The 24059-nt window shown below is 43.5% G+C and overlaps 1 protein-coding gene across 1 annotated transcript in view; it reads right to left on the bottom strand.

Moving 5' to 3' along the window:
• The window catches only part of SUSD3 (sushi domain containing 3), a 65734-nt gene extending 45110 nt beyond the window's left edge, over positions 1 to 20624 (bottom strand). The window contains exon 1 of the mRNA XM_069967068.1: positions 20340 to 20624. Within this exon, the coding sequence (XP_069823169.1) occupies positions 20340 to 20424 (85 nt within the window). The 5' untranslated portion in view covers positions 20425 to 20624. The remainder of the gene's footprint in view (positions 1 to 20339) is intronic.
• Positions 20625 to 24059: the final 3435 nt, after the last annotated feature.

The raw sequence follows: 24059 nt of genomic DNA, 5'->3' as shown, positions 1-24059 counted from the left end.
TTCTCATCAGGACTTGGCCACTCTGGACTGTGCACAAGGTTCGTCCCACTGCTACCCCTTCTTTCTGTAGCACAGGCTCTACCATCACTGTAGCTCCTAGCAATTGGTGGCTGGTGCCCACTGGTAGGGGTACTACTACTTCATGGCCTGCTGGCACTTCCAAAGAAGTTGAACAGGGTACTCTCACACATCCCACTTTTCCTACAAGGCAGTACAGGGTTGCCTGCATCCGGCACTGTTTCAGCGATCTCTGGAGGGCCACTTGTGGAGGTTTCAGGTTTGGGACATTCTTCCAATACTTGGGACCCAGCTCTTGAGCCATCAGACCATCTAATTCTTTTAACACATTCATTCCCAATATCACAGGGACTTCTGGGTCCATTGCACTCTGTACCACCACCACTCCTTTCTTCTTCATAAATCGGCCCCAAAGCTCAATGTCAACTTGCATGACTCCAACTATTGGAATAGGCAGACTATTGGCAGCTTTAAGATTTACCCATTCTGTACTTCCCTGGTGCAAGGAGGAGGGAAAGTAAGTCTCAAAGACTTTCCTGGCCATTGTCGTCACTTGTGACCCCGTGTCTAGTAGACAGGACAGTTCTATTCCATTAAACTTGGCTCTAACGACTGGACTTTCTCCTACTAAGTCCATAGCTTCCAGAAGGGGGCACAAATCTGTACTTCCTCCTGCGATTCGCCCCTCAATCGCAGGTGGAACTAGTTTAAATCTCTCCTGTTGCTGACAAAGCCACGGTTGGGGCAGTTTCTGGCTAGGTGCCCCTCCTGATTACATGTCCAGCATCTTCTTGCAGGTTGAGCTTCTCTGTAGGACTGTCTGGATGCAGGACAGGACTCCCCTCGGTAATGAGTCTGAGGTGCAGCCCTCTCCACTGTTATAGTCAGTGCCTCCTTGAGTTCTCTAATCACTTCTTCCAATGATGAGACACGTGCCTCCATACTTTTCTCTTTGACTGGCAGCACCTCTGCTTGCTGGGCTATTGTGACAATAGTACCTTGTTCCTCCTTTTCCAGAGTAATAGCTTCCTTAAGCACCTCATGTAAGGTTGAGTGTGGCTCTAGCTTGAATCTCTCACGTAGGGTTCTCCTTAAAGGCTGGCTCCTCAGGCCGAGAAGAAACTGATCACGCAACACTACTTCCGCATTAGTAAAGGAGGTGGCTCCCCGTCCTTCTTTTCTTTGTAATGTGGCCATAAGCTCTTGCAAGCCATTTGCATACTGGGGCAATGACTCATCTTCCCCCTGATATCTGGTGAAGAATTTCTTCCTCAGCATAGCTTCAGATGTTGTATCCCCATACACATCTTCAAGGATGCTTGAGATCTGTTCAAACGTCTGTCTCAGCCTTGCTGGCTGTAGCAATACTGTTTTTCTGGCTTCCCCTTCTAATGTGTTCAAGGCTAGCTCTGCTCTCAGATGTGGGGCAATATTACACAGGCGTGCGCCTCCCTCCAGCCTCTCTCTCCAGTCCTCTAGTAACACACTGGATCCATTAAACTTAGGCAGATGACTCAGTAGCGCCCCCACTGGAATCATGGGCTGCATGCCGCTAACAGATGATGTTGCGCCTTCTGTCGCCATATCCATTTCCATCCTGCCGACTATGCCACGTGTAAGGGGTGCAGGTGGATGGCGACAAACTCACTCTGACAGCTGAGTAATGTTGGGATAACTTTACTGTAGATAATTCAGCAGTACAACCACAACTCTTTAACTTGTATAACAGGTAGATTCCTATATAGCAGGGACACTGTCTCTTTATGAAGCTAGATAAGTAGCAGGGAGGATATCACTTCAGTCTATGTGGTGTAGCACAACTATATACAGTCTCTCAGGGGGCCCCACTTCCTGATTCTGCTGGTAACAATGGGCTCCCCTGCAGCACCAGCTCTGTCTCCCCTGAGCAGTACCTTCCTCCTTGCTGCAGTGATGAGGCTGGCTGGACACTCCTGTGTCAGTGTCCCTTTGTCCCAGGTGCTCTGCACTCCACTTGCTAGCACTGGGCTGTGTTGCTCTCTTCCTTCACTGCTGCACACTGCTCTGTCTGCTGTAGCTCTTATGGACCTGGCTGAGCTGTCCTGCTTTCTGTGGATCACCTTGTCACACCTCTCTTTAGCTCTGGTACAGGTCACTGCCCTTGACCTCCAGCACTGGAATCTTCTCTCTCTACAGGAACTGGGTGGGTCACACTTCCTGAGTCTCTGGCTTTTCCTTCCCCAGTTACCTCTGTTACTCCTAGCTGGGAACTGACTCCCTCTGCTGGACGGAGGTGATAACATCCAACCTCTATGCTCTAATACTGCAGCAGAACCTTCTGGCATTACAGTTGGACTGAAGTCTTTGTACACCACTGAGAATATGGCAGCACCATATAAATAATAGATAGTCAATGAGTTTAAAAGAAGGTTAGCTTTACTTTATGGTTTTCTGTATGGAGCAGTCAGAAAACATAAGCTCTGAAAATAAACTGAGCCGCAGTAATGTGTGACAAATGGCTCCTTCTCACGCTGGCTATGGAGCACAGGAAACAGCTGATGTGCTCATTCACTTGCATTCCATTTCAAGGTAAACTGAGTTACCACCTAAAAGACCCGTCAGATCCCCAAGGGGGGGCACTCCATAAAATAAACACCCTGCCACTCCTAAAGGGTCCCATAACAGATGCTACATAGTATTAGTTGGCTTCTTCACTTCACAACATGACACACGTCATTCATTTATGGGTATACAGGGGTACTCATAGGGCACTGGAGGGCGTTTTGCTGCTCCAAATGAGATAACGGTTGTTCAGGTGATGAGCTCATCATTTATTAAAGTAAAAAGGTTTACTACGAAAAGATGCAGATAGGTGGCGCTGTAGCTATGCAAATCACACTACACATGTTTAACAGGCCCTCCTTGGTTTTCAACAAAGCGAGTAGCTATAACATGCTGATAAATCCTTCAGATCTGACACTAATGCAGCTCTGTCATGGTAGACCTGGTCCTTAAAGGAACCCCGTAACAAGAAGTCACACAGGGTGAAAGAGGAGGCTGAGCTGTGGGTAAATAACAGCTGATCACCTGGGCATGGTTAAAGCCTTAAAGGGGTACTCCAGCGAAAATCTTTTTCTTTTAAATCAACTGGTGTCAGAAAGTTATTTACATTTGTAGTTTACTTCTATTTAAAAATCTCATGTCTTGACATACTTATCAGCTGCTGTATGTAGGAAGTGTTGTTTTCTTTCCAGTCTGACACGGCGCTCTCTGCTGCCATCTCTGTCCCAGACAGGAACTGTCCAGAGGAGGAAAGGTTTTCTGTTGGGATTTGCTGCAGCTCTAGAGAGTTCCTGTCTCGAACAAAGGTGGCAGCAGAGAGCACTGTGACAGACTGGAAAGAAAACAACACTTTCTGCAGGACATACAGACTTGAGATTTTTAAATCTATATAACTTTCTGACACCAGCTGATTTGGAAAAAATTTTTTTTCACTGGATAACCCCTTTAAACTATGCAAATAAACTGATGCCACAGGGCCACCTATTAATGACTTTTTGTACATTTTTTAAATTCCAGTTTCATGGTGAGCATGGTGTTGGGGAAGTTTATTTATTATTTATTTATTTTTAAAATTTAATTGATTCGAATTGCTTTGTTTGCTCGACATGTCACTTCTTTCGTCGGATAGCGGAATACGCCGGCACATAGAATGGTGTTTATGGAGCCGGCGGAAAGGCGGACAGACAGTGGAATTCCGCGGACATTATCCGCGAGAATTCCTCAGTATGAATCCACCCTTTCTGGGTGCCTGGAAAAGCTTGATCCAGTCCTGGGAAACTGCCAGATGTTTCCTAGGACTAGGTTCAGCTTTTCCAGGCACCCAGGATGGAATGGCATGGAGACGGAGATGAAAGGCAGCTGGCATTCAAGTTGACTGCAAACAAAGCGCTCTGCTTAGTCTCTAATGTAAATTCACTCATCTCTACTTTACAGCTTACTATAACATAGTGGTATTATGTAGTTGTCCCCATTTCTGCCTTTACAAGCTTAAATCTCTTACATTTGTATATACAGTATCTATATCTTACAATATCTATAATTATAGTCACTGCTTCCTATGTAGCAATATAAACCGTAGGAAGGCTTTTCGAATCTCTCTCCCATTGAATGTAATCTCATGTTCAGCTTTCCTATTAGAGTACAGCACAGGACTGCTTTTAGGTTCTAGTAAGTTAGTGATACAATGACATAATGTCCCTTCCAGCCGCGAGTAATTGCATCTCATCAGAGCTTTTGTAGCCATGCTTGGCAAGTTTGGTAGAATTGAAATGATTCCTACTAATTCTTGCAATTACTCCTTGGAAACCCACAAACTCTGTGAAATCGGAAAGGGATTTGACTAATGACTTTATTGCCCAGAGCGATTCCTCTGTCTGCTGGAGCTGACTGTGTCAATAATGAAACCCAACAAGTCTGCGGCAGCTGACGATCCATAGATGTACACACTTACCGAGGTGACATCTGCTCCCTGTTTTGTTGCAACTGGTTACAGGACAATTAGAGGCCACACACAAGATGGCAAGAAAGTGACTTGTCTAAATAGGAACCGCACAACAAAAATGTAGAGAATGCGGAAAAACTGTGTCCAGAATGCACCAGTACATATGGTGTACACTATCCTTCCCACATATGTTTCCTCTGTCTTATCTAATAATTATCCATGCTGCTTCCCTGGTAACAATACTCTATGGCCATGAGTCTACATTATGTATTCAGCATATGTCGTTAACTCTTCATTGGGTCATACCCATGGAAACATCCAATGCTGGCCCCATACAGATGACTATAAAAAACTGCAATAATAATCATTTAGGGTGGAAGCTAACCATCAGAATGGGTTGAAGATTTTTAATAATGCAATGAAATTCTTTCACTGGGAGCCAATGTGATGCAGTTATGGGCTATGTTCATGCAACAATTTGTTAAAGCTATTATTTGATACTCAAAACAACGGCCGTTGTCTTGCATGTTCCGTTGGAAGTCAAGGATGGCCCTTTTGGGGGTGTCTTTAATTACAAGGTCCATTGATTTTAATCAAAAGATGGAGAAAGGCGGGGAAAATAAAGTACTATGTGTGAACAACTTAACGGCCGCTGTTCGTGCAATAAAGGCCACAAATTAATGACACAAACATTCATTTTACGGCCTCTGCATTCATGGTGTGAAACAACGGCGGGGGCTGCCATAACAGCATCATGGGCCCCTGGGCAGGGCTGTAAACTGGGGCCCCCCAGGTGATCAAAACTACCAACTGAAGCCACCCTACTCCTTAGCCTGGACCACCCCTAGCCACGCAAAAACAAAGATTATGATGATGTGTGGGTCTGTCAGCCTCTTGTTGCAGGGATTTGTGAGGTGCAGCCTCTAGTAAGTGCAGCGGGCAAGGAAGGGGGGGGGGGGGTACAGCTCCCTGCGGTTTGGTCTGCAGCCCCGTTCTTACAAAGGATAATGACACTGACAGACAGAGGAGCGAATTGCTCATCACTCCTTTGTCTGTCAGAGTCAACGTTTTAAAGTCAGTGCAGAGCGCAGATGGGCTCTCCATGAGTCATGGGCCCCCAGGCAGCCGCCTTCCCTACCCAATGCGAAAGACTGTTCTGCCAACGGCCGCTGTTTCCATAGACTTCAATGTTAATCATTGAAGAATCAAAACAACAGCTGTTATTTCTAAATCAAATGGAAGCCGTTATTTTTAAGTGTGTGGACATAGGCACAAACAGCAATGCAACCTGACATTGTCTTATGTCAATTCTTTCGGCGAAATGCCGAATCTGCCCGTGCATAGAATGGTGTCTATGTGTGTGCGTGTACTAGCGACGGAATCCGCCATAATTTATCCGCACAGATTCCGTAGTCTGAACCAACCCTTACATGATCTGTCTGGGGAGACATAATATATTCTTCTGTATTGCTACCAGAATCAGAACAATATACTCGCCCTAACTCCTCAGGTTGAAATATGGAATCATAGTAAACTGTGGTCCCTATGATCAGAATAATAGACAGCAAATAGTCACCTGGATGTCCATCTATAACTGCTTTGGTCACAGGGTTGAAATAGATGCAATTTTCTGAATTGGCTATCTATGTGGTCAATTCCATTGCACGATCTGTGGGTCTGGCAGCATTTGACTACTGGTGTTTAATGAAATTGGATGCTGCCCATGGGAGTTTGGGAAAACATGAATACAGACTATGTATGTATGGCTATGTTCACACAATGTAAGTTGTGTATTAATCATGGCCGTTGTTGCCGATGTGCAACAGCCGTGATTAATACACAACTTACGTGCACTGCAGTTAGAGGGAATCCCGGCCGGAGCGTATACACATAGGGGGAGATTTATCAAGGGGTGTAAAATTTAGACTGGTGCAAACTGCCCACAGCAACCAATCACAGCTCAGCTTTCCTTTCAGCACTGCCTAAAGCTGAGCTGTGATTAGTTGCTGTGGGTAGTTTGCACCAGTCTAAATTTTACACCCTTTGATAAATCTCCCCCATAGTATTTACTCCGGCCGCGATCGCAGGCAGCGTACTAAAAACAGACATATCAGTTTTGTGTGGCCGCTATTCACTAGATAGCGGCCACACAAGCCTGACAGGTCACACAATGGAGAGTGCAGCCCCTGCCGCACTTTCCATTGTGTGCAATGGTAAATTGGGATGCCGGCGTGCACGGATGCGCCAACATCCCAAATCAGCACAAATGAAGATCATCTGGCTGGGTCACAGAACAATGTGTGAATATGGCCTTTGACTGGATACCTAGGGCGGCATTCAACTTCTTCAGCCACTGGTATTCAAATGCCAAACGATCGGACTCAAGCACATCTTGGATGGTGGATGACTAGCCTAGTTTTGGGAGGCAGGGTGGATACATTTTGTTCTCCTCCCTACTATGTAGTATGATCTATTCTCACTCTTCCTGTTGATGTAGGAGTTAAAAGCAAGAGTGCCTGTCATACAAGATACATCACCAACATCCAAAACAAGACATGACTAAGCAAATGAAAGCACTGTTGGGAACTGATAAATGTAACAATTATCCGTCCTACAGAAGTGTTCTCTGAGCAGACTTGTGATTTTGTTCTACCAGGGCCTGACAAATATAAATTATTTAAGGCTTTTAACTAATCATAGATACTATGGTGTCTTCTCCCGCTGCATAAACACGTTTTCTGGATGATTTTTTTCAATGAGCGGAGCTGAGGTTACCTCTCGGACTCTTTTTCATCTTCTCTCTGCCGGCCTTTCAGTTTCCCGTTAATCACTAACTACATTATCTTCTCATAAATAACACACTACTATTTACACCATTACTCCTCCATATCTAAAGGGCAAAAACGGCAAAACTGATCCGCCGAAAACAATATACTAAAAACGTTGATGTACCAACAGGTTGGAAACACTGACAGAGAATATCAGTTTTATAGTTAAGAGTTTTCCTTTAAAGCAGGGAGAAGGAACCTATTGCCCTCCAACTGTTGCAAAACTACAATTCCCATCATGCTCTCAAGGTATGATGGGAATTGTAGTTTTGCAACAGCTGGGGGGGGGGGGGAAGGTTCCCCATCCCTGCTTAAAAGAAAAGGTTGTCCATGATTAAAAGGATTATTGCCCCTTGGTGTTCTTTGGATTTCCTCTGAGAACGTCCACCTAATGTAATGAGCAACAGCCAGCAATTAGATCCAAAAGAGACACGGGACAATCCCCAATGTGTATAATTATCTCCTGTGCTCCTGGCTACAGAAAAAAATATATTAAAAAATCACTTGGCCACATTTGGCTCTTAAAGGGGTTGTCCAGCTAAAATAGTTTTATCTCAAATCAACTGGTTTCAGAAAGTTATATAGATTTGTAATTTCCTTTAATTTGAAAATCCGAGACAGGAACTGTTCAGAGCAGGAAAGGTTTCCTATGGGGATTTGCCGCTGCTCTGGGCAGTTCCTGTCTCAGACAGAGGAGGCAGCAGAGAGCAGTGTGTCAGACTGGAAAGAAAACAACACTTTCTGCAGGACATACAGCAGCTGATAAGTATGGGAAGACTTGAGATTTTTAAATTGAAGTGAATTACAAATCTATACAACTTTTTGAAACCAGTTGATTTGAAATTAAAAGATTTTAGCTGGATAACCCCTTTAAGTCTAAAAATCTTGGCGTTAAATTAGATTGTGGTTACATCTGCATTGCAGGCTCTGTTGATATTATCCTTTGCAGGGCCCATCATTTTTGATAGAAGGAACAGAACAGCAATTTCAATGGAAAACTTCAGAGCGGAACGGCATGACGAGAAATGACATGTCACTTCTTTGTTTCGTTCACCATCTCCCATTGGTTTTTCAAAGTAAAAACTGTGTGGTTTTTTCAATGGAAATCTTTGCCGGTACCTTGTCAAAAACGGCTAATTTATGGCTGTGTGCGGTAAACTACAACGGACAGCTTCCCACTGCCACAAAGTGTAAACCCTACATTATTGACAATGGTTGCGCACACAAACTTTTGTATTGGTTGCACCAATTTTGTACATCTGAGGCTATGTTCACACAATGTAATGTAATATTGAACATTAATAACGGCCTTTGTTTTGCACTAACGAACGTTATTTACACTTATTTTTACATTGTTTGAACATAGCCGAAAACTCATTTCTCTATGTATAGTCAGGGTCTTTTGTGACCCATTTCAGAACAACATGGTAGTATCCTGTTTCCCAACAGGAGGTGGGCCTCAATGATGAGAGCCCCCCATTTATTTATAAGGCCCAGTTGGGAAGGCATATTTGATAGGACGGAGTGTTCTTTGGGGAGGTCTGTCCTGAAGCTCATTTTGATTTCAGGGGGAGCTTCAGAGCGGAATCAAACATGTCACTTCTTTTTTTTGCACAGTTCACTATCTCCACATCAATGGGAAGTGGTTTTTGGAGAAATCTATATGGGTTCCACATCAGAAACCATATAGTTATTGGCCGTCTGACCATGCCATTATGCAGGGTCTACGTATTATGTGAAGTAAACTGTAGGATGCCACTGCCAAAGTGTGGACACTACTTTTAGAGATGGGCGTGTCTCGAGCATACTCAAGTTGGATTACTCTGAGTTGGAATACTGGTGGCTGACAATGTTGGATGCAGTCCTAGGAAGACCTGGAAAACAGGGACCAACCATGTTTTCCAGGACTCCCTAGGGCTGCAGCCAACTTAAGGCCCATTAGACGAAGCAATTATCAGCCGTATTTGGTCGATTATTGGCCATTAAAGCCGATAATCGCTTCGTGTTAAGGTGCGTTTACACGAAACCATAATTGGCCCGATCGTACGATTAACGATGTCGGAGTAACGATTTTTTTTCATAACGATCAGCGTTTAGACGGTACATTATATCGTACGGAAAATCATTTTGCAATCGTTTTGCGATCGCTTAAGCCTATCTCACACATTGGCTAAATCGGCGAACGACTGTTTACACGGAACGATCTGCGAATTTTTTGTGAACGACGAACGACGATTTGAGAACTTGTTGAAAGATCAAAATGAACGATGTCTTGTTCATCGTTTGATCGTTCGCTGCGTTTACACGTACGATTATCGTTCAAATTCGATAGCTATCGCGCAAATTCGCACGATAATCGTTATGTGTAAACGCACCATAATAAAAGCCAACGATCAGCCAACATGCACAATGTAGGTGTCAACGTCTTTAAACGTGTTGAAAGACTAACAACAAGGATAACAAAGATCTGCTGCTGATGCTCAGTGTCAATGGAGCGGGGGCAGAAAACCTCCGCTATCCCCTATGGGCACCCCAGACGATCTAAAAATTGTCCAGGGGCCCCACAGCTCACGCAACCCCCCACACACTTACCCGCTTGCTGTCGGTGTATGTAAGTTAGCAGGAAAGAAGGAGGTCGGCGCTCACTTGCTCCCGCTGATCGCCCCATGAAATAGAGGTTTAACTCAGCTACTGGTATTCAAACTCATATCCCTATGTGTTCCCAGGGTCTTTTGTGACCGCGGTACCCCTTCCTCCAGGGTATGATGAGTTTTTTTGTTATTGTCATACCCCACCACCAGTTGCTTTTCACTATTTTATCACTATTTATTACAGTATAAGATAAAGGAGAAGTAGGTTTAAAGGGGTTATCCAGCCCTACAAAAACATGGCCACTTTTCCCCCTACTGTTGTCTCCAGTTCAGGTGCAGTTTGCAATTAAGCTCCATTTACTTCAGTGAAGCCGAGTTTCAAAACCTACACCCAATCTGGAGACAAGAGAGGGTGGAAAGTGGCCATGTTTTTGTAGCGCTGGATAACTTCTTTAACTTTTACAACAGAGGATGAGTATACATTCTTAAAAATCTTGGGTCAACCATAGAGTCAAAGTTTAGTTAAAAACTATATGAGGGTTCCTTCTCCATTTCTAGAATAATAGCACTGGGGCATGAGGAACATGTGAAAAGGAAATAACCAGAGGAAAAGCTACAAGCAGATAGGTAGTCGAAGAGGAGACAGGAATCACAAAACAATTTCACGACCGATTAACGGCAATTCAACGCCAAGTGACTCGGCTAACCCTTTAAATGCTGACGGAGGACTTTACAGCGGATTTTATTCTTGCATCCCTTAGTTTGATCCCAAGAACAAGCCATAACTGATGCAATAAATTGGAATAAAACCGTTCCTGCACGCCACCTAAAAAGGTCAATTTTAGCATAATAAAATTATCAAAGTAATGTCTCACCAGCTCATTCCCTCGCTGACCTAACTCTGACAATGAATATTTCTGAGATAACATAATATCGTCATAAATAGCCTGATATGATAAGACAGCAGCGCTTAATGAATATTAGATTAAAACCTCAAGCAAGAGAGTGACAAAAGCATCTTCTGCTGGTGAAAAATTTAACAGGCATCATAAGGCCACCCGGCGCCGCAGCTATTTTATGCGCTCAGTTTATTGTCAGGCTTAACTCGTTTCACACTATTTCCTCTGGTCTGGTGCCAGCAACGATCGATCTACACAAAACTAAAGTAGAAATTGGCAGGAAAATGACAACACAGAAACGAGAAATAAGTGATGGCCGAGGCGGGTTTTGCCAAAGGTAAAATCCTGAATCCACCTTGTAGCTTTACTGCATGTACTCAACACAAAACATGTCAATAACATAACTTTAGTTGTAAGCTGAATGTCCTGGGCCCCAAACCAAATTCTAACAGGACTCGCTATATTGGTGTATTTTTATGTGGCAGAAAAGCTATTCAGCCCCTCAGACATCAAGGCTTGGGTGCAACTGCTATCTCTGTACCCCCTATTTGTGAAAAAATCATAAAACCAGCTTTGCTTTTTTTTATTTTATAGGCATTTAAAAAAATATTCCTAGGCACGTCTGGACTGAAGGGTCTTGGGTTCCCAGTGGCGGACATACCGCTGGTACAACTGATTCGAAAGAAGGTCAGCACAACATAGACATTGGGCCTACTAGAGGATCCACCAGAGGGCCCTGACGTCTATGTTGTGCTACAGGGTCCTCTCAGGAATACTGAAAACATGTCCTGGGTGTAGCTTTCAACTGTGTGTGTGCCTTAAAGATGAATACACAGTTCAAAAGTTAAAAGAGCAATGCTGACAGGCTGCGAGGGACTTTTGGAGCAGACAGCGTCTCTGTCATTGCCTGCACCCAAAGCTTAGAGGTGGGCAGAAAAGAGCAGCAAGAGGGGAGCTAGGGGGAAAGATGTGATAGGATCATATGGAGAGAAAACAAAACTTATCTAACACAATATGGGGGCACAGAAGGGGCCTAACAGTATATGAAAAAGGACGCTGGTTGACCTCCGGGAAGGAACAACCAAGCCAAAGGCTTGGAGGGAAGGTCTGGCTAGTTCACTGACGTCGAGACAGGTGATGGTGTCTCTGCAGTGTTCTTTTGCATATTTGATTTCCCAGGGGGCAATGTTCTAGAATACACTGACGTTGAGACACGTGATGGTGTCTCTGCGGTGTTTTGGTTGATCTCCCTGAGGTCAACCAGCGTCCTTTTGCATGCACTTACTAGTCATTGCTCCCACTAGCCAGAAACCTACTCCACACTGATGAGGGGCAAAAACCCCGAAACAGCTGTCTGTGGATGGATACCTTGCTGAGGTGTTTTCCTTGACTGGAGAACGCCTTTGGCTTGGTTGTTCCTTCCCGGAGGAAAGGTCTGGCTAGTTCTCTGAGGTCGAGACATGTGATGGTGTCTCTGCAGTGTTCTTTTGCATATTTGATTTCCCAGTGGGCAATGTTCTAGAATACACTGACGTTGAGACACGTGATGGTGTCTCTGCGGTGTTTTGGTTGATCTCCCTGAGGTCAACCAGCGTCCTTTTGCATGCACTTACTAGTCATTGCTCCCACTAGCCAGAAACCTACTCCACACTGATGAGGGGCAAAAACCCCGAAACAGCTGTCTGTGGATGGATACCTTGCTGAGGTGTTTTCCTTGACTGGAGAACGCCTTTGGCTTGGTTGTTCCTTCCCGGAGGAAAGGTCTGGCTAGTTCTCTGAGGTCGAGACATGTGATGGTGTCTCTGCAGTGTTCTTTTGCATAACAGTATATGAAGGCATGGAGGGGGGAAGGTCACTATTGCTCTGTGGAACAATGCAGACAGTAAGTTTGTCTAGAAGCGAGGAGAGTGCTGGAGTGAGAGACTAAAATGTTTTGCTAGCAGATTTTGTGAAGAAAATTTATGGCTTGGGGAATTCTCCATGATGACCTGGGCCGGATAGAGAAGGATAAAAGTGAATAAAACTAGAGAAAGCGTTACCTGGGATTTGCTCAGAGAAGATAACCCCAGTGAATCATTGGGTGTAAATCCATTGCAGTCACTTTTATGGGGAGAAGAGTGGAGATGTGGTTAGGGTATGGGAGACCCTGGCACATTCTTTACACAGCGGCCCCCTGCAGGCTGTGTCTTCCTTTACTAACCACTATAGCCGCCATAATACACTGATTTGGGATTCATACAATTTAAAGGTTTACTTATTGTATTTATTTTTAATTTTTGCAACCCTGAGTACACAAACTAATTTAAAGTTAATAAACTGAGCATCATGCACTTAAAATTGTCTAAATGCATAGTGCACCACTGTGATGTAGCTTTAGGCTATGTTCACGCACTGTACTATTGTTTTTTAAAAGAACGGACGCTGTTTTCAATAAAAACACCACCCTTTGTTTCAGCCTGGGCGGCATTGCATTGAAATTAATGCAATGCCGCCCAATCCATGCACACGCCGCAAAAAAATGAACGTGCCAACTAATAACAGCCGCTATTCCACGAACAGCGGCTGTTATTAATCTTCCATGCACACACAGAAGCAGTCTTTTCATCCGTGGTATGTATTGAAATCAATGCTTAATTGATTTCCAGACCCACTCCGAATGGGCTGCAGGAAGATTCAAACACCGCCCTGTGTTTGGCCAGTATAACAATGGCCGTTGCTAAGCTTCGTGTTATAGAAGACAATGATCAGCCGACACACACAGAACTCTAGTACAGGTTGGACCTATGTGCCTTCTTAATTTATTGTAAGTAATCCCACAAAACCTAGAAAACAGCTGGGGGTAAACTGTTGTTGCAGTTTTCCTATACGGGAAGGGAAATGACACTGTTTTATGATGAATGCAATGACATGAATCAGCATCACAGGACATGGCACAGTAGAATTCTTACTACTGAAATAAATGCAGGTCACATACACACTTGAATGGGTTGTTTAGGTTGGACTACCACATGCTGATCGTGGTGAGCGACACTGCTGGAATCCCAGGGATCAGCTGATATATAGCTGAAGGAGCTGTACACGTACTCAAGCAAGATTATAGAGCTCACTCACTCATAACATAGTCCTCAATAAAATCAATGGACACCACTGAAGGGATGCAGGCGATTCTCCAGATAATCCTCTCCTATTAGCTGCTCCACCTCCCTCATTTACCTCTGCCTAGCTTTATAAGCCATGAAAAGCAGTTGTGTAAGTTTACAGGACTGAATAAATGTTAGCAATAAGCGGAGAACAGATGGAAAGGAGTGTTACTGTAGAATCAGACTGCATGGCCTGCACTGTGACATCTGATGGTGCGTTTACATAGAGAGATTTATCTGACAGATTTCTGAAGCCAAAGCCATGAACAGACTATAAACAGGGTTCAGGTCATAAAGGAAAGGCTGAGATTTTTTGAGTCTTTTCAAGTCCATTCCTGACTTTGGCTTCCAAAATTGGTCAGATAAATCTGCCTGTGTAAACGCACCATGAGGCTATGCTCCCATGACGTCTTTTGTAATTCTGATGAATGTTATGCAAATTAGAATTATAATGTGCATAATATGGCAGTATTTTCGCATTAAAATGACGGCTGTCTAAAATGACGGCCATAAAATGGCCAAAAAAAGACGTTGTGGGAACAAAGCCTAAAGTCTAGACTGGACTGTGGACTAAGGGTACTATTACACGGAACGATAATTGGCCGAGTCAGCCCGATTCGGACGATTATTGCTCCGTGTAATAAAGACAACGATCAGCCGATGATCGTTGATATAGGTTAGAACCTATAATTGTCGGGCGCCGACTGCGCATCGCTACGTTTAATAGCGGTGCGCAGCTGGCGACTGACAATATACATTACCTATCCACGCTCCGGGGCTGCTCCTGCGGTTCGCTTCTCCCCAGGTGCGGCGCGCTCTAGCTTCAGAGCGGCCTGTCAGCTGTTAGCCAATCACAGGCCGGGACCGCCGTGGAATGTGATTGGCTGAGCGGCCTGTTAGCTGACAGGCTGCTCTAAAGCTAGAGCACGCGGGACCTGGGAAGAAGCAGAGCGCAGCAGCAGCCCTAGAGCGTGGATAGGTAAAGTATATAGTTAAAGCAAGGGCTGCAAGGACATCGGTAACAATTTCCTTGCAGCCCTTGTTAAACGATTATCGGGCCGTGTAATAGGCCCAGTAAACGAGCGCCGATCTTTACAGGTATTATCGGGCCCCCATCGGCCCATGTAATAGTACCCTAAGTATTCTTAACAAGTTGCAAAATGGCCTCACTTTTTTATTCTATTTTTTAAGCAATTGGGCAATAAACACTGGCTATAAAACAATAACTTTTTTCCTTAAATAATATGTATTCTATGTCATATAGCTGCAATTTGATTTCATATTGATAAAAATAGTTTTAAAGTACACTTCCAAGCTAGGTAAACACCATGCAACATATAGAGCATAGGTGGCAAACTCACAGCCCTCCAGCTGGTGCAGAACTACAATTTCCATCAATTTCAGATATTGCTCTGTGTAATAATGACAATTAGCCGAGGAACTGATTGTTGTCTTTGAACATTTTAACAAATCCTTGGTTGCTGGTGGTGCAGCGCTAAATGTAGTAGTGATATACAGCTGGCGACTGATGCAAGGGTAAAGAAAATAATAAGGATTATACTTACCTGTCCAGACTCCCCCACTTCTCTGTTTATGTGATTTCCTACTCCCCACAGCCGCCTCACTTCCGAACCTATTTCTAAAGTGACAGGCCAGTGATGGGCTGTCACTTCAGAGACAGAACCAGAAGTATGAGCTGCATCTGTGGTGACCGAGGAGTCCCATAGAAAAGACTGGAGGACACCATGGACAGGTAAGTACATCTTAATTATTTTACACCTATAGGCTATGTTCACACTGCGTATGAGTCCGGCCGCATTTCATACGCCGCAGTACATGTGCGGCTGAAACTATCGACATGCGGCCGGATGCGTACGAACCGCGAACATACGCCCGTAGTAGAGTTATGCTTCCCTAGCTTGTTTCAAAGCGATCTGAGGCAGGTCAAAATCTTCGCCCAGCCCCGTAAACCACACAGAACCTTTTGGATCGAAAATCGCGGTATACGATCCGGCCATAAGCTCATACGTAGTGTTCATTGTGCGGGCATATATCTTATACTTTTAAGCGAACGCATCAACCTCAAAACTACGTGCGTATATTCGCGGTTCGCACTACGGCCCGAAACATACGCAGTGTGAACATAGCCATAAAGCATGATAATTGAGACATATAATAGGCTCAGTAAGCAATCGCTGATCCAGCAGATTGATGCTTGCTTACCCAGTGTATCGGGCCGTACCCTGATTCTGTCAGACAACATATATAACAGCACTCCTTAGTACAGCCAATGAAATAGGATTAATACATGCCCTGAAGTTCTGTAAACCCTAACACTGTATATGTAAAATGCCATGTAAAACATCCACAAATTAATTGGAATTGCCACAAAGTCGTATAAACTGTACCCAGTGTATGAGATATTTCCGTCAAACAATATATTTTACATGTATAGTACAACGCTCAAAGTTCCAAATAGTTATATCATATTGCTCATAACCCAGATGCTAAGTATATATACTCTCATAGATACACTGCTACATAGTCAAGATACTATTGTACAGAGAGGAATATAAAGCATGGGACAATAAAGTTATTTATGACATACCCATATTCTTTCTGCAGTGGACTTGGAGAACCCCAATACCTGTTTCACGCGTCCTGCTCTCCCTGCTACTCTTTGGCAGGGTGATCTCTAGGTGTATTACACAGCTAAATACTGCCCTATGGTAATTTCACCACAGTAGTAAAGTAAATGTACAAAGGTAGCTATGACAATGAGTTACAATAAGCTAGAAGGGATGATACGGATGGGTTAACTCCAGTAACGCACAATTAGAAACATAAAGCCTTTCATAATTACACAACCCAAAGGTCAACAATTCACACACTAGCTTAAAGATTCAAGTGCTGGTCCATGAACCTCCCATAGTAGATCTGTAACAGCTAGAGGTAATGGGCAACTCAAGCATGCTTGAGTTCGATCGTTTAGTATTTGATTACCAGAGGCTAAAGAAGTTGGATGCAGCCCTAAGGCCTTCTGGAAACATGGATACAACCATAGACCATAGGCTGTATTCATGTTTTCTTAGATTCCCTAGGGCTGTATCCAACTTATTTAGCCACCTGCTTAGGATCCCATACATCAGCTGAGAAGCCACCATATTGGTAGCCTTAGTGTAACCATGTAAGTGTTTGGCTGGGTTCACACACAGGATTTTGATCAGTATTTGTAGCCACAACTAAGAGCAGAACGGACATAGAGAAAACCCTTTTCCTGTGTATTAGACCTACTTCTGTTTTTCGCTAAAAAAAGAAAAAGGCCTAAAATATTAGGTATGAACCCAGTTTTGGAATGGTAGCCATGTAATGTGCAATCACCTGTACCTTCCTCCAGCCATACTATACATCCTGGGGCTTCACATCAGCCAGATTTATGCTGCGTTTACACTGAACGATTATCGTTCGAATTTTCGCAATAACGATCGCATTTGAGCGATAATTGTTTCGTGTAAGCACAGCGAACGATCAAGCGGCGAGCGAAAAATCGTTCATTTTGATCTTTCAACATGTTCTCAAATCGTTGATCGTCGTTCGCTAAAAATTCGCAGATCGCTTAGTGTAAACAGTCTTTCAAAGATTCACCCTATGTAAAAAATGGGCTTAAGCTATCTTAAAAACGATCGCAATAACGATTTTTCTTACGAATTTTCTAACAATTTTTCTAACGATTTATTCGTCTAAATGCTGATCGTTATAAAAACCAAATCGTTGCTTCAAAATTGTTAAACGATCAAATTATCGCTTCGTGTAAATGCAGCATTAGACTGATCACTAGAGATGAGCGAACTTTGAGTATGTTCAGCTTCGTCGTTTTTTACCTTTATGGTTTTACTGTTTATGGGTAGAGCAACTCTGTACGCACAATCTGCCCCCCAAACCACTTGTACAGTCAGATAGCTGCTTTTAATCCCAGATCTGTCCTGGAGTCCGTTCAGCAGGGAATGAAGTTATTGTGCTAAAAAACTACTTTAAAACTTGCAGCCCTGTGTCAACTTGGCATGGCCTAGAGTGTTTGTGCCCTAGGCCTGCCATGCCCCTCCGTCCCTCCTCCCTGCCCTCTTCATCATTATGAATGCCCCTGCCCAGGATTTCTCCTAATCATCACTTGTCTGAACACTGCACATGAGCTGGATTGTAAAGGCATCTTTATAGTGTTTAGACACGTGGTGATTAGGAGAAATCCTGCCCAGGGGCGTTCCTAATGATGAAGATGGCGGGGAGGAGGGACAGAGAGGCATTGCTGGTCTAGGGCACAGACATTCTAGGCCACGCCAGTTTGACACAAGACTGCAAGTTTAAAATTATTTATTTTAGGACAATAACTGCATCACCTGCCATACAAGTGGTTTGGGGGGGGGGTAGATTGTGAGTACAGAGTCACTTTAAGCTCCTTGTATATTTCTGAACCATGCTTATCGAGGTACAGTGACTTGAACTTTATATCTCTTATATTGGCATGATTATGAATGAACCGGTTAAAAACAACTCTTTTGGCCATTTAGCAACACCTCGCTTCATGTCAGAGACATTTCATCTGGATTAGGTGACCTGCCCAAATAGTTCATTACAAATCCAACAGCAGCAGACGAACCTGGGCTCTGAGAAGCACGGTTCCATCACTACAGGAGTGTATCTGTTACTTGTCCTCATTGTATTGATATTTAAAAGACTGCAAGTGAGCTGTCAGAACGGCCCATGAAATAGATCATATCGAGCCCTCAGGGGAAATAGATCACTTTCCCCATTTCAGAGTCAAACTCTTCTCTAACAAGGCTTCTGGAGTGCAGACTTCTGGGACCGCTCTGCTATTTTCTACAGAAAAAAAGGATTTAATTACTCAGAAGAATTGGAATTCCTGAACTGTTTTAGACTTTAACCCACCGAGTAAATGCGTTCTTGGTGAGACTGGCGTGGCATTAACAGCTTATGGGCTAATTACATTATTAACAACTGTATGCTGCTAATAAGGGATTACACTACAATGTGAAGCCACCTATACAGATACTGTACAACAGGGGTAGGGAACCTTGGCTCTCCAGCTGTTGCAAAACTACAACTCCCATCATGCCTGGACAGCCAAAGCTTCAGCTTTGGCTGTCCAGGCATGATGGGAGTTGTAGTTTTGCAACAGCTGGAATGCCAAAGTTCCCTATCCCTGCTGTACAAAGTGTCAAAAACACGACACAAAGCAAAAGTTCACCGGAAACTACTGACACAATAACTCAATTATTAGACTGGTGTTCCCCAATTTTTTTCTCTCTTGCTGTCACATAACTGCATTTCCCAACATGCTGGGAGTTGTAGTTTGGCGACAGCTGAAAAGCCACACGCCGGGGAACACTGATCTAATGCAAGCTCCGAACCAATGGAGATCTAGTAGAAACAGAGTCAAAATGCAAAGTGGATTCCTGGACAATAGCAGAGAATATGGAGGCAACCATCATTTCTTTCCATTACTGAATCTATTTTATTATGTAAGGGTATACATGTAAAGTCAATGTGATGGACATGGATGAGAGGTAACGGATGTTCTTGATGGACATGTATGACATTTCCCAGGAATGGAATTTAATTTCCTGCCCCTAATTTGGTTCAAGGACCCTAAGCAGGAATTATTAGATCTTCAAATACATCATGCTAAATCATGAATACACTTAAAGGGGGTGTCCATTCTGGATCACCCCAACTCAACTTACAAATCACCACTCAAGCAGATCACATAATATAAAAAAAGCTTATTATTCTAGGACGTCTATTCAGATCCATCAGTGGACATGAACTATTAGCATCACTATATACATCATGATAGACCATGAATACGTTTAAAGGGGGTGTCAAGCAGATCACAGTAGGACCTAGATGAATTCTACATTGCATGTGGCTCATTTCAAAGTAACTTAGAGAGGTCTGATCAATAATACAATAAATTATAAATTATTTATATTATACATTTTTTTTTATTTTTTAATGAATTCTCAATTAAAAAAAAGGAACAACAATGGGGACATAATGGGTTCATACAGGAATGAGTTAACCTTTGAATAAAAAACATCAATATTTTGAAAACACTGTTGCTACATTTAGATACATTGTTGCTACATTTAGATACATTGATGATTCATTTAGATACATTCAGAACAACTGCAAGGAATCCAGATACAATAAATGATACTAGGGCTTGTCATTGCTTGAAAAATGTTACTTCAAGTTGATTCATCACTGCCAACTGTATATGATTCCACTATATACCCTATAACATATGCATGTGTAGAGTATATATGGAGTAGAGAGACACATGAGCCTTAGCAGGTCCTTACCTGTGCTGTTATACAAGTTATTCCTCTCCTCTGTGATCAGGACAGTCCTTGAGAGATCCAGTACTGAGGCTGTGGCTGACTGCATGCTTTCTGCTCTCTCCTCATTCAATAGCTGGAGCAGATAGGATGGAAACCTCTGTAGCAGGTAAGAATCCTGGAGAATCCCTTTAAGAGGTTTAGTGTGGCATCAATCTTGCTGCACACATAATGACTGCAGGGACAGGCTGGCCCAGATCACGTCTTGCTATCTCATTAATCTCTAATCTGAAATGGACAGAAACAGTTGAGGAGTGAAATATTTGCTTAAGTCTGTGCGTCTGTATAAGCCAGCACTGAGTGTGCACTGTATTATATGTGCTGTAGGAGGATGGTGCTCGCGGGCGCCCTCTGCAGGCCGCTCCGGCCAACTGCACCTCTCCTCAGGGACTCAGAGTGGAAATCAAACATTCCTCATCTGAGGAAGAAGATTGTGAGTTTACAGATGGAGATGCCACTTCTTCCTCTCTCATTACACATGAGGAAAGGGCATCATTTATCAAACTCTATAGGCAGCAGGCAGCCTGAGCAATAAAAGGTTGAGCTGTCAGGTGCAGCTTCAGTTTTTGCTTGGTTGGTAATAAGCATTCAGTTTATCACCAGCCAGTCTGCCCTTACAGGTTAAATGATGATAGGCAGGAGAGACAAGCTGCTCTGAGTTTCATGCACTTATGAAAAATAAGGCATTTTGCAACTGAGCCCTGCTGGATGGATGCCAGGGAGATATACCCATAGTACGCTTCTTATTGTAGCATCATGGAGTGGACGAAGGAGGCGATGGGTCAGTTATCGAGAAATGTCTGAAAATCCTTATTGAATATTCCCTAACCTGAGACTCTACAACTTTTGCCAAACTACAGTTTCCATCTTGCAATGGCTGGGGGCGCAGGTTGGGGACGCTGGTCCAAGTAATACTGCAGGATAATAGTATATACAGTGGTGCCTTGGATTACGAGCATAATTCGTTCCGGGGCTGTGCTTGTAATCCAAATCCACTCTTTAACCAAAGCAAATTTTCCCATAAGAAATCATAGAAATGCAGACAATTGGTTCCACACCCCAAAAATGTAAAACAAATGAAACAAACATTCAGAGGCAGCAGAATATGTGATATTATAAGTTACTGTACAGTAATGGAGAGGATGGGAAACACAAGGGCTGACAGAGACTGCAGGGAGCAGGAAGGAATGAGCAAGGCAGATGTGGGCACAGTATAACAGCGCTCTCTGTCTGGGGTGAGAGGGGTTACAGCTATGGAGAGATTACCTCCACAGTCCTGTCCCCTGATGTGAGCCCCAGCCTGAAGTGGATCTGCCATGATTTGTAAGGTGAGGGAGATTTCCTGGGTCAGAGTACAGGGCTGTAGACCCGGTATACAGACCATGCCCCTCCCCCACTTGGGCTCCCACCCAGTACAGGGGGCTCTTAAACCAAGTCACAATTTTGAAAAACTGTGAGCTCTTAAACCAAAACGCTCTTAAACCAAGTTACTCTTAAACCAAAGTACCACTGTACTTCTATTTTTACCCTATGCTGCTATATTTGTCCAAAGGGGCTATACTACCCACCCTGCCCCACTCTAAACTCCTCTTTATCGCTTCAGCCATAGTATTATTTCTATACTGTATAGTAGCAGTATTCATGCACTATATGCAGCGTTATGTTATATTACTTAATATTTACATAGTGTAGCTTGCGATGGTATATGCAGACACGGTATGGGTGTAAATACATGATTGAGTTTAGTTGCGGTCTAAAATTGCATCAAGTCAGTTTCCAATAGTAATAGTAATGGAAGAATTTAATAGCAGTATTGGAAAAAGCAAGGCAACCTGATAGTATGATTTTACCTTAAGGCCAGGTTCACACACTGCAAAATGAAAAAAAAAAAAGTTATAAAAAAGAATTTTAAAAAAATGTAATAATGCGTCTTTGGGAAAGCATCTGTCCCCTGCACCCACCGATATACATTAGACTATAAGTTGTATAAGTAATGGTTCAATAGAATGAAGTGTTATGTAAGCTCATGTATAATCATCCATGTGATAGCTGTTAATTTAAGGCTGTGTTTTTATTTTTAACCTTTGTCGTAGAATAAAAGGGTTGTCCAGAATTAGAAAACAAGGCTATTTTCCTTCAGAAACATCACCGCAGTTGTTCACACTTCCAGAGTAGAATTGCAACTCAGGTCCATTAAAGTGAATGGAGTCAAGTTGTAATAATACGACACACAAAAATCCTCATTATAGATCAATGGGGTAAAACGAGTGTCACTGGTGTCTATCGCGTGGCAGTCGTCACAGCTTTAGGCTATGTTCACACTACGTATTAGACAGGCCGTTCCGTGACCCCGGCCGCAGAAAACTGACATGTCAGTTGTTTGCAGCGGCGTATGGAATCCCGGCCGGAGCGCACACGATGTGTGTACGCTCCGGCCGGGATCCCATAGAACAACAGGCATTTTTCCCCCGCGGTAAAAGTACAGCCGTTGTTGCCATCGGCAACAACGGCCGTACTTTTACGTAGTGTGAACATAGCCTTAGGCTGCACTCTCATCTGCATTGGACATTTCCCTGGGAACCTCTGCCACAGATTCCATCCATCCTGGACTGCGTGGCATGCAAAAAGCCAGGCATAATACTGGAAACCCAATGTATTCCATTATAGTCAATAGGGTTCATCAGGTGCCCTCTGTGTCAGTGAATCCAGCATTGCTGTTATCCCCAATTGTTCTGCTCCTAAGACAGAAGACAGAAGAAGAGCTGAACAATGGAAATATGTGATGCGGCCACAGTTCCATAAATATTCCAGAATTTTTTTTCTATAGGACCCTTTATCAATCGGTCTAAAAATATAGGGGGAGATTTATCAAACATGGTGTAAAGTAAAACTGGCTCAGTTGCCCCTAGCAACCAATCAGATTCCACCTCTCATTCCTCACAGACTCTTTGGAAAATAAAAAGTGGAATCTGATTGGTTGCTAGGGGTAACTGAGCCAGTTTTACTTTACACCATGTTTGATAAATCTCCCCCATAGACTCATATGTGTATATCGGGGGGGGACACAATTATGAAGACCGGTGTTCTCATACACTGGTCTCAAATTACCCCCCCCCCCCCAAGCGCAAGCAGGTGTAGATTTCTGCCATTATTTCTGCCTGAAAGCGGGCGTAATTCATGTTACATCAGTCGCAGGAGGAGACCATGCCTCCTTCCCACCTTGCCGCAACTTACTTGCCCACACATCAGACAAGCAGGGGATACGGCAGGCATGTCCCCCTGGGTGTCAAAGTAAGGTTTAGCATTTGGATCTCATAGAAGGGAATAAATGCTTAAAATGATCTTCCAACCTATAAGACCCGGTCGGTCCATATGTGACTAAGCAATATGTGATAGCACATGACCCAGTATTAACCACCACAGGGACAATGCACTGCTCCCATTGACACCAAAGATGGCTGGGGGTCCCAGTAGCAGACATAATCTCCAGGAGAGCCATCATTCTGTTCTTTGGAGAAAAAAAATTACAATTGCAAAATGACTATTTATTCATTGCAAACCAATTTGTCTTTGTGTGGCTAGTATCATATAGTACTGTAATCCTGGTGACCTTTCCCCGGCTGACCACACGCGCTCCGGTTCTGTACACTATCCTGTATATTCTCTGGTAGAGAAGACTGTTTG

Source organism: Dendropsophus ebraccatus, chromosome 4 (assembly GCF_027789765.1).
Source record: "Dendropsophus ebraccatus isolate aDenEbr1 chromosome 4, aDenEbr1.pat, whole genome shotgun sequence".
In the NCBI taxonomy this organism is placed as follows: domain Eukaryota; kingdom Metazoa; phylum Chordata; class Amphibia; order Anura; family Hylidae; genus Dendropsophus; species Dendropsophus ebraccatus.
The sequence above is the reverse complement of the archived record's forward strand: the minus strand, read 5'-3'. Positions and strand labels throughout refer to the sequence as shown.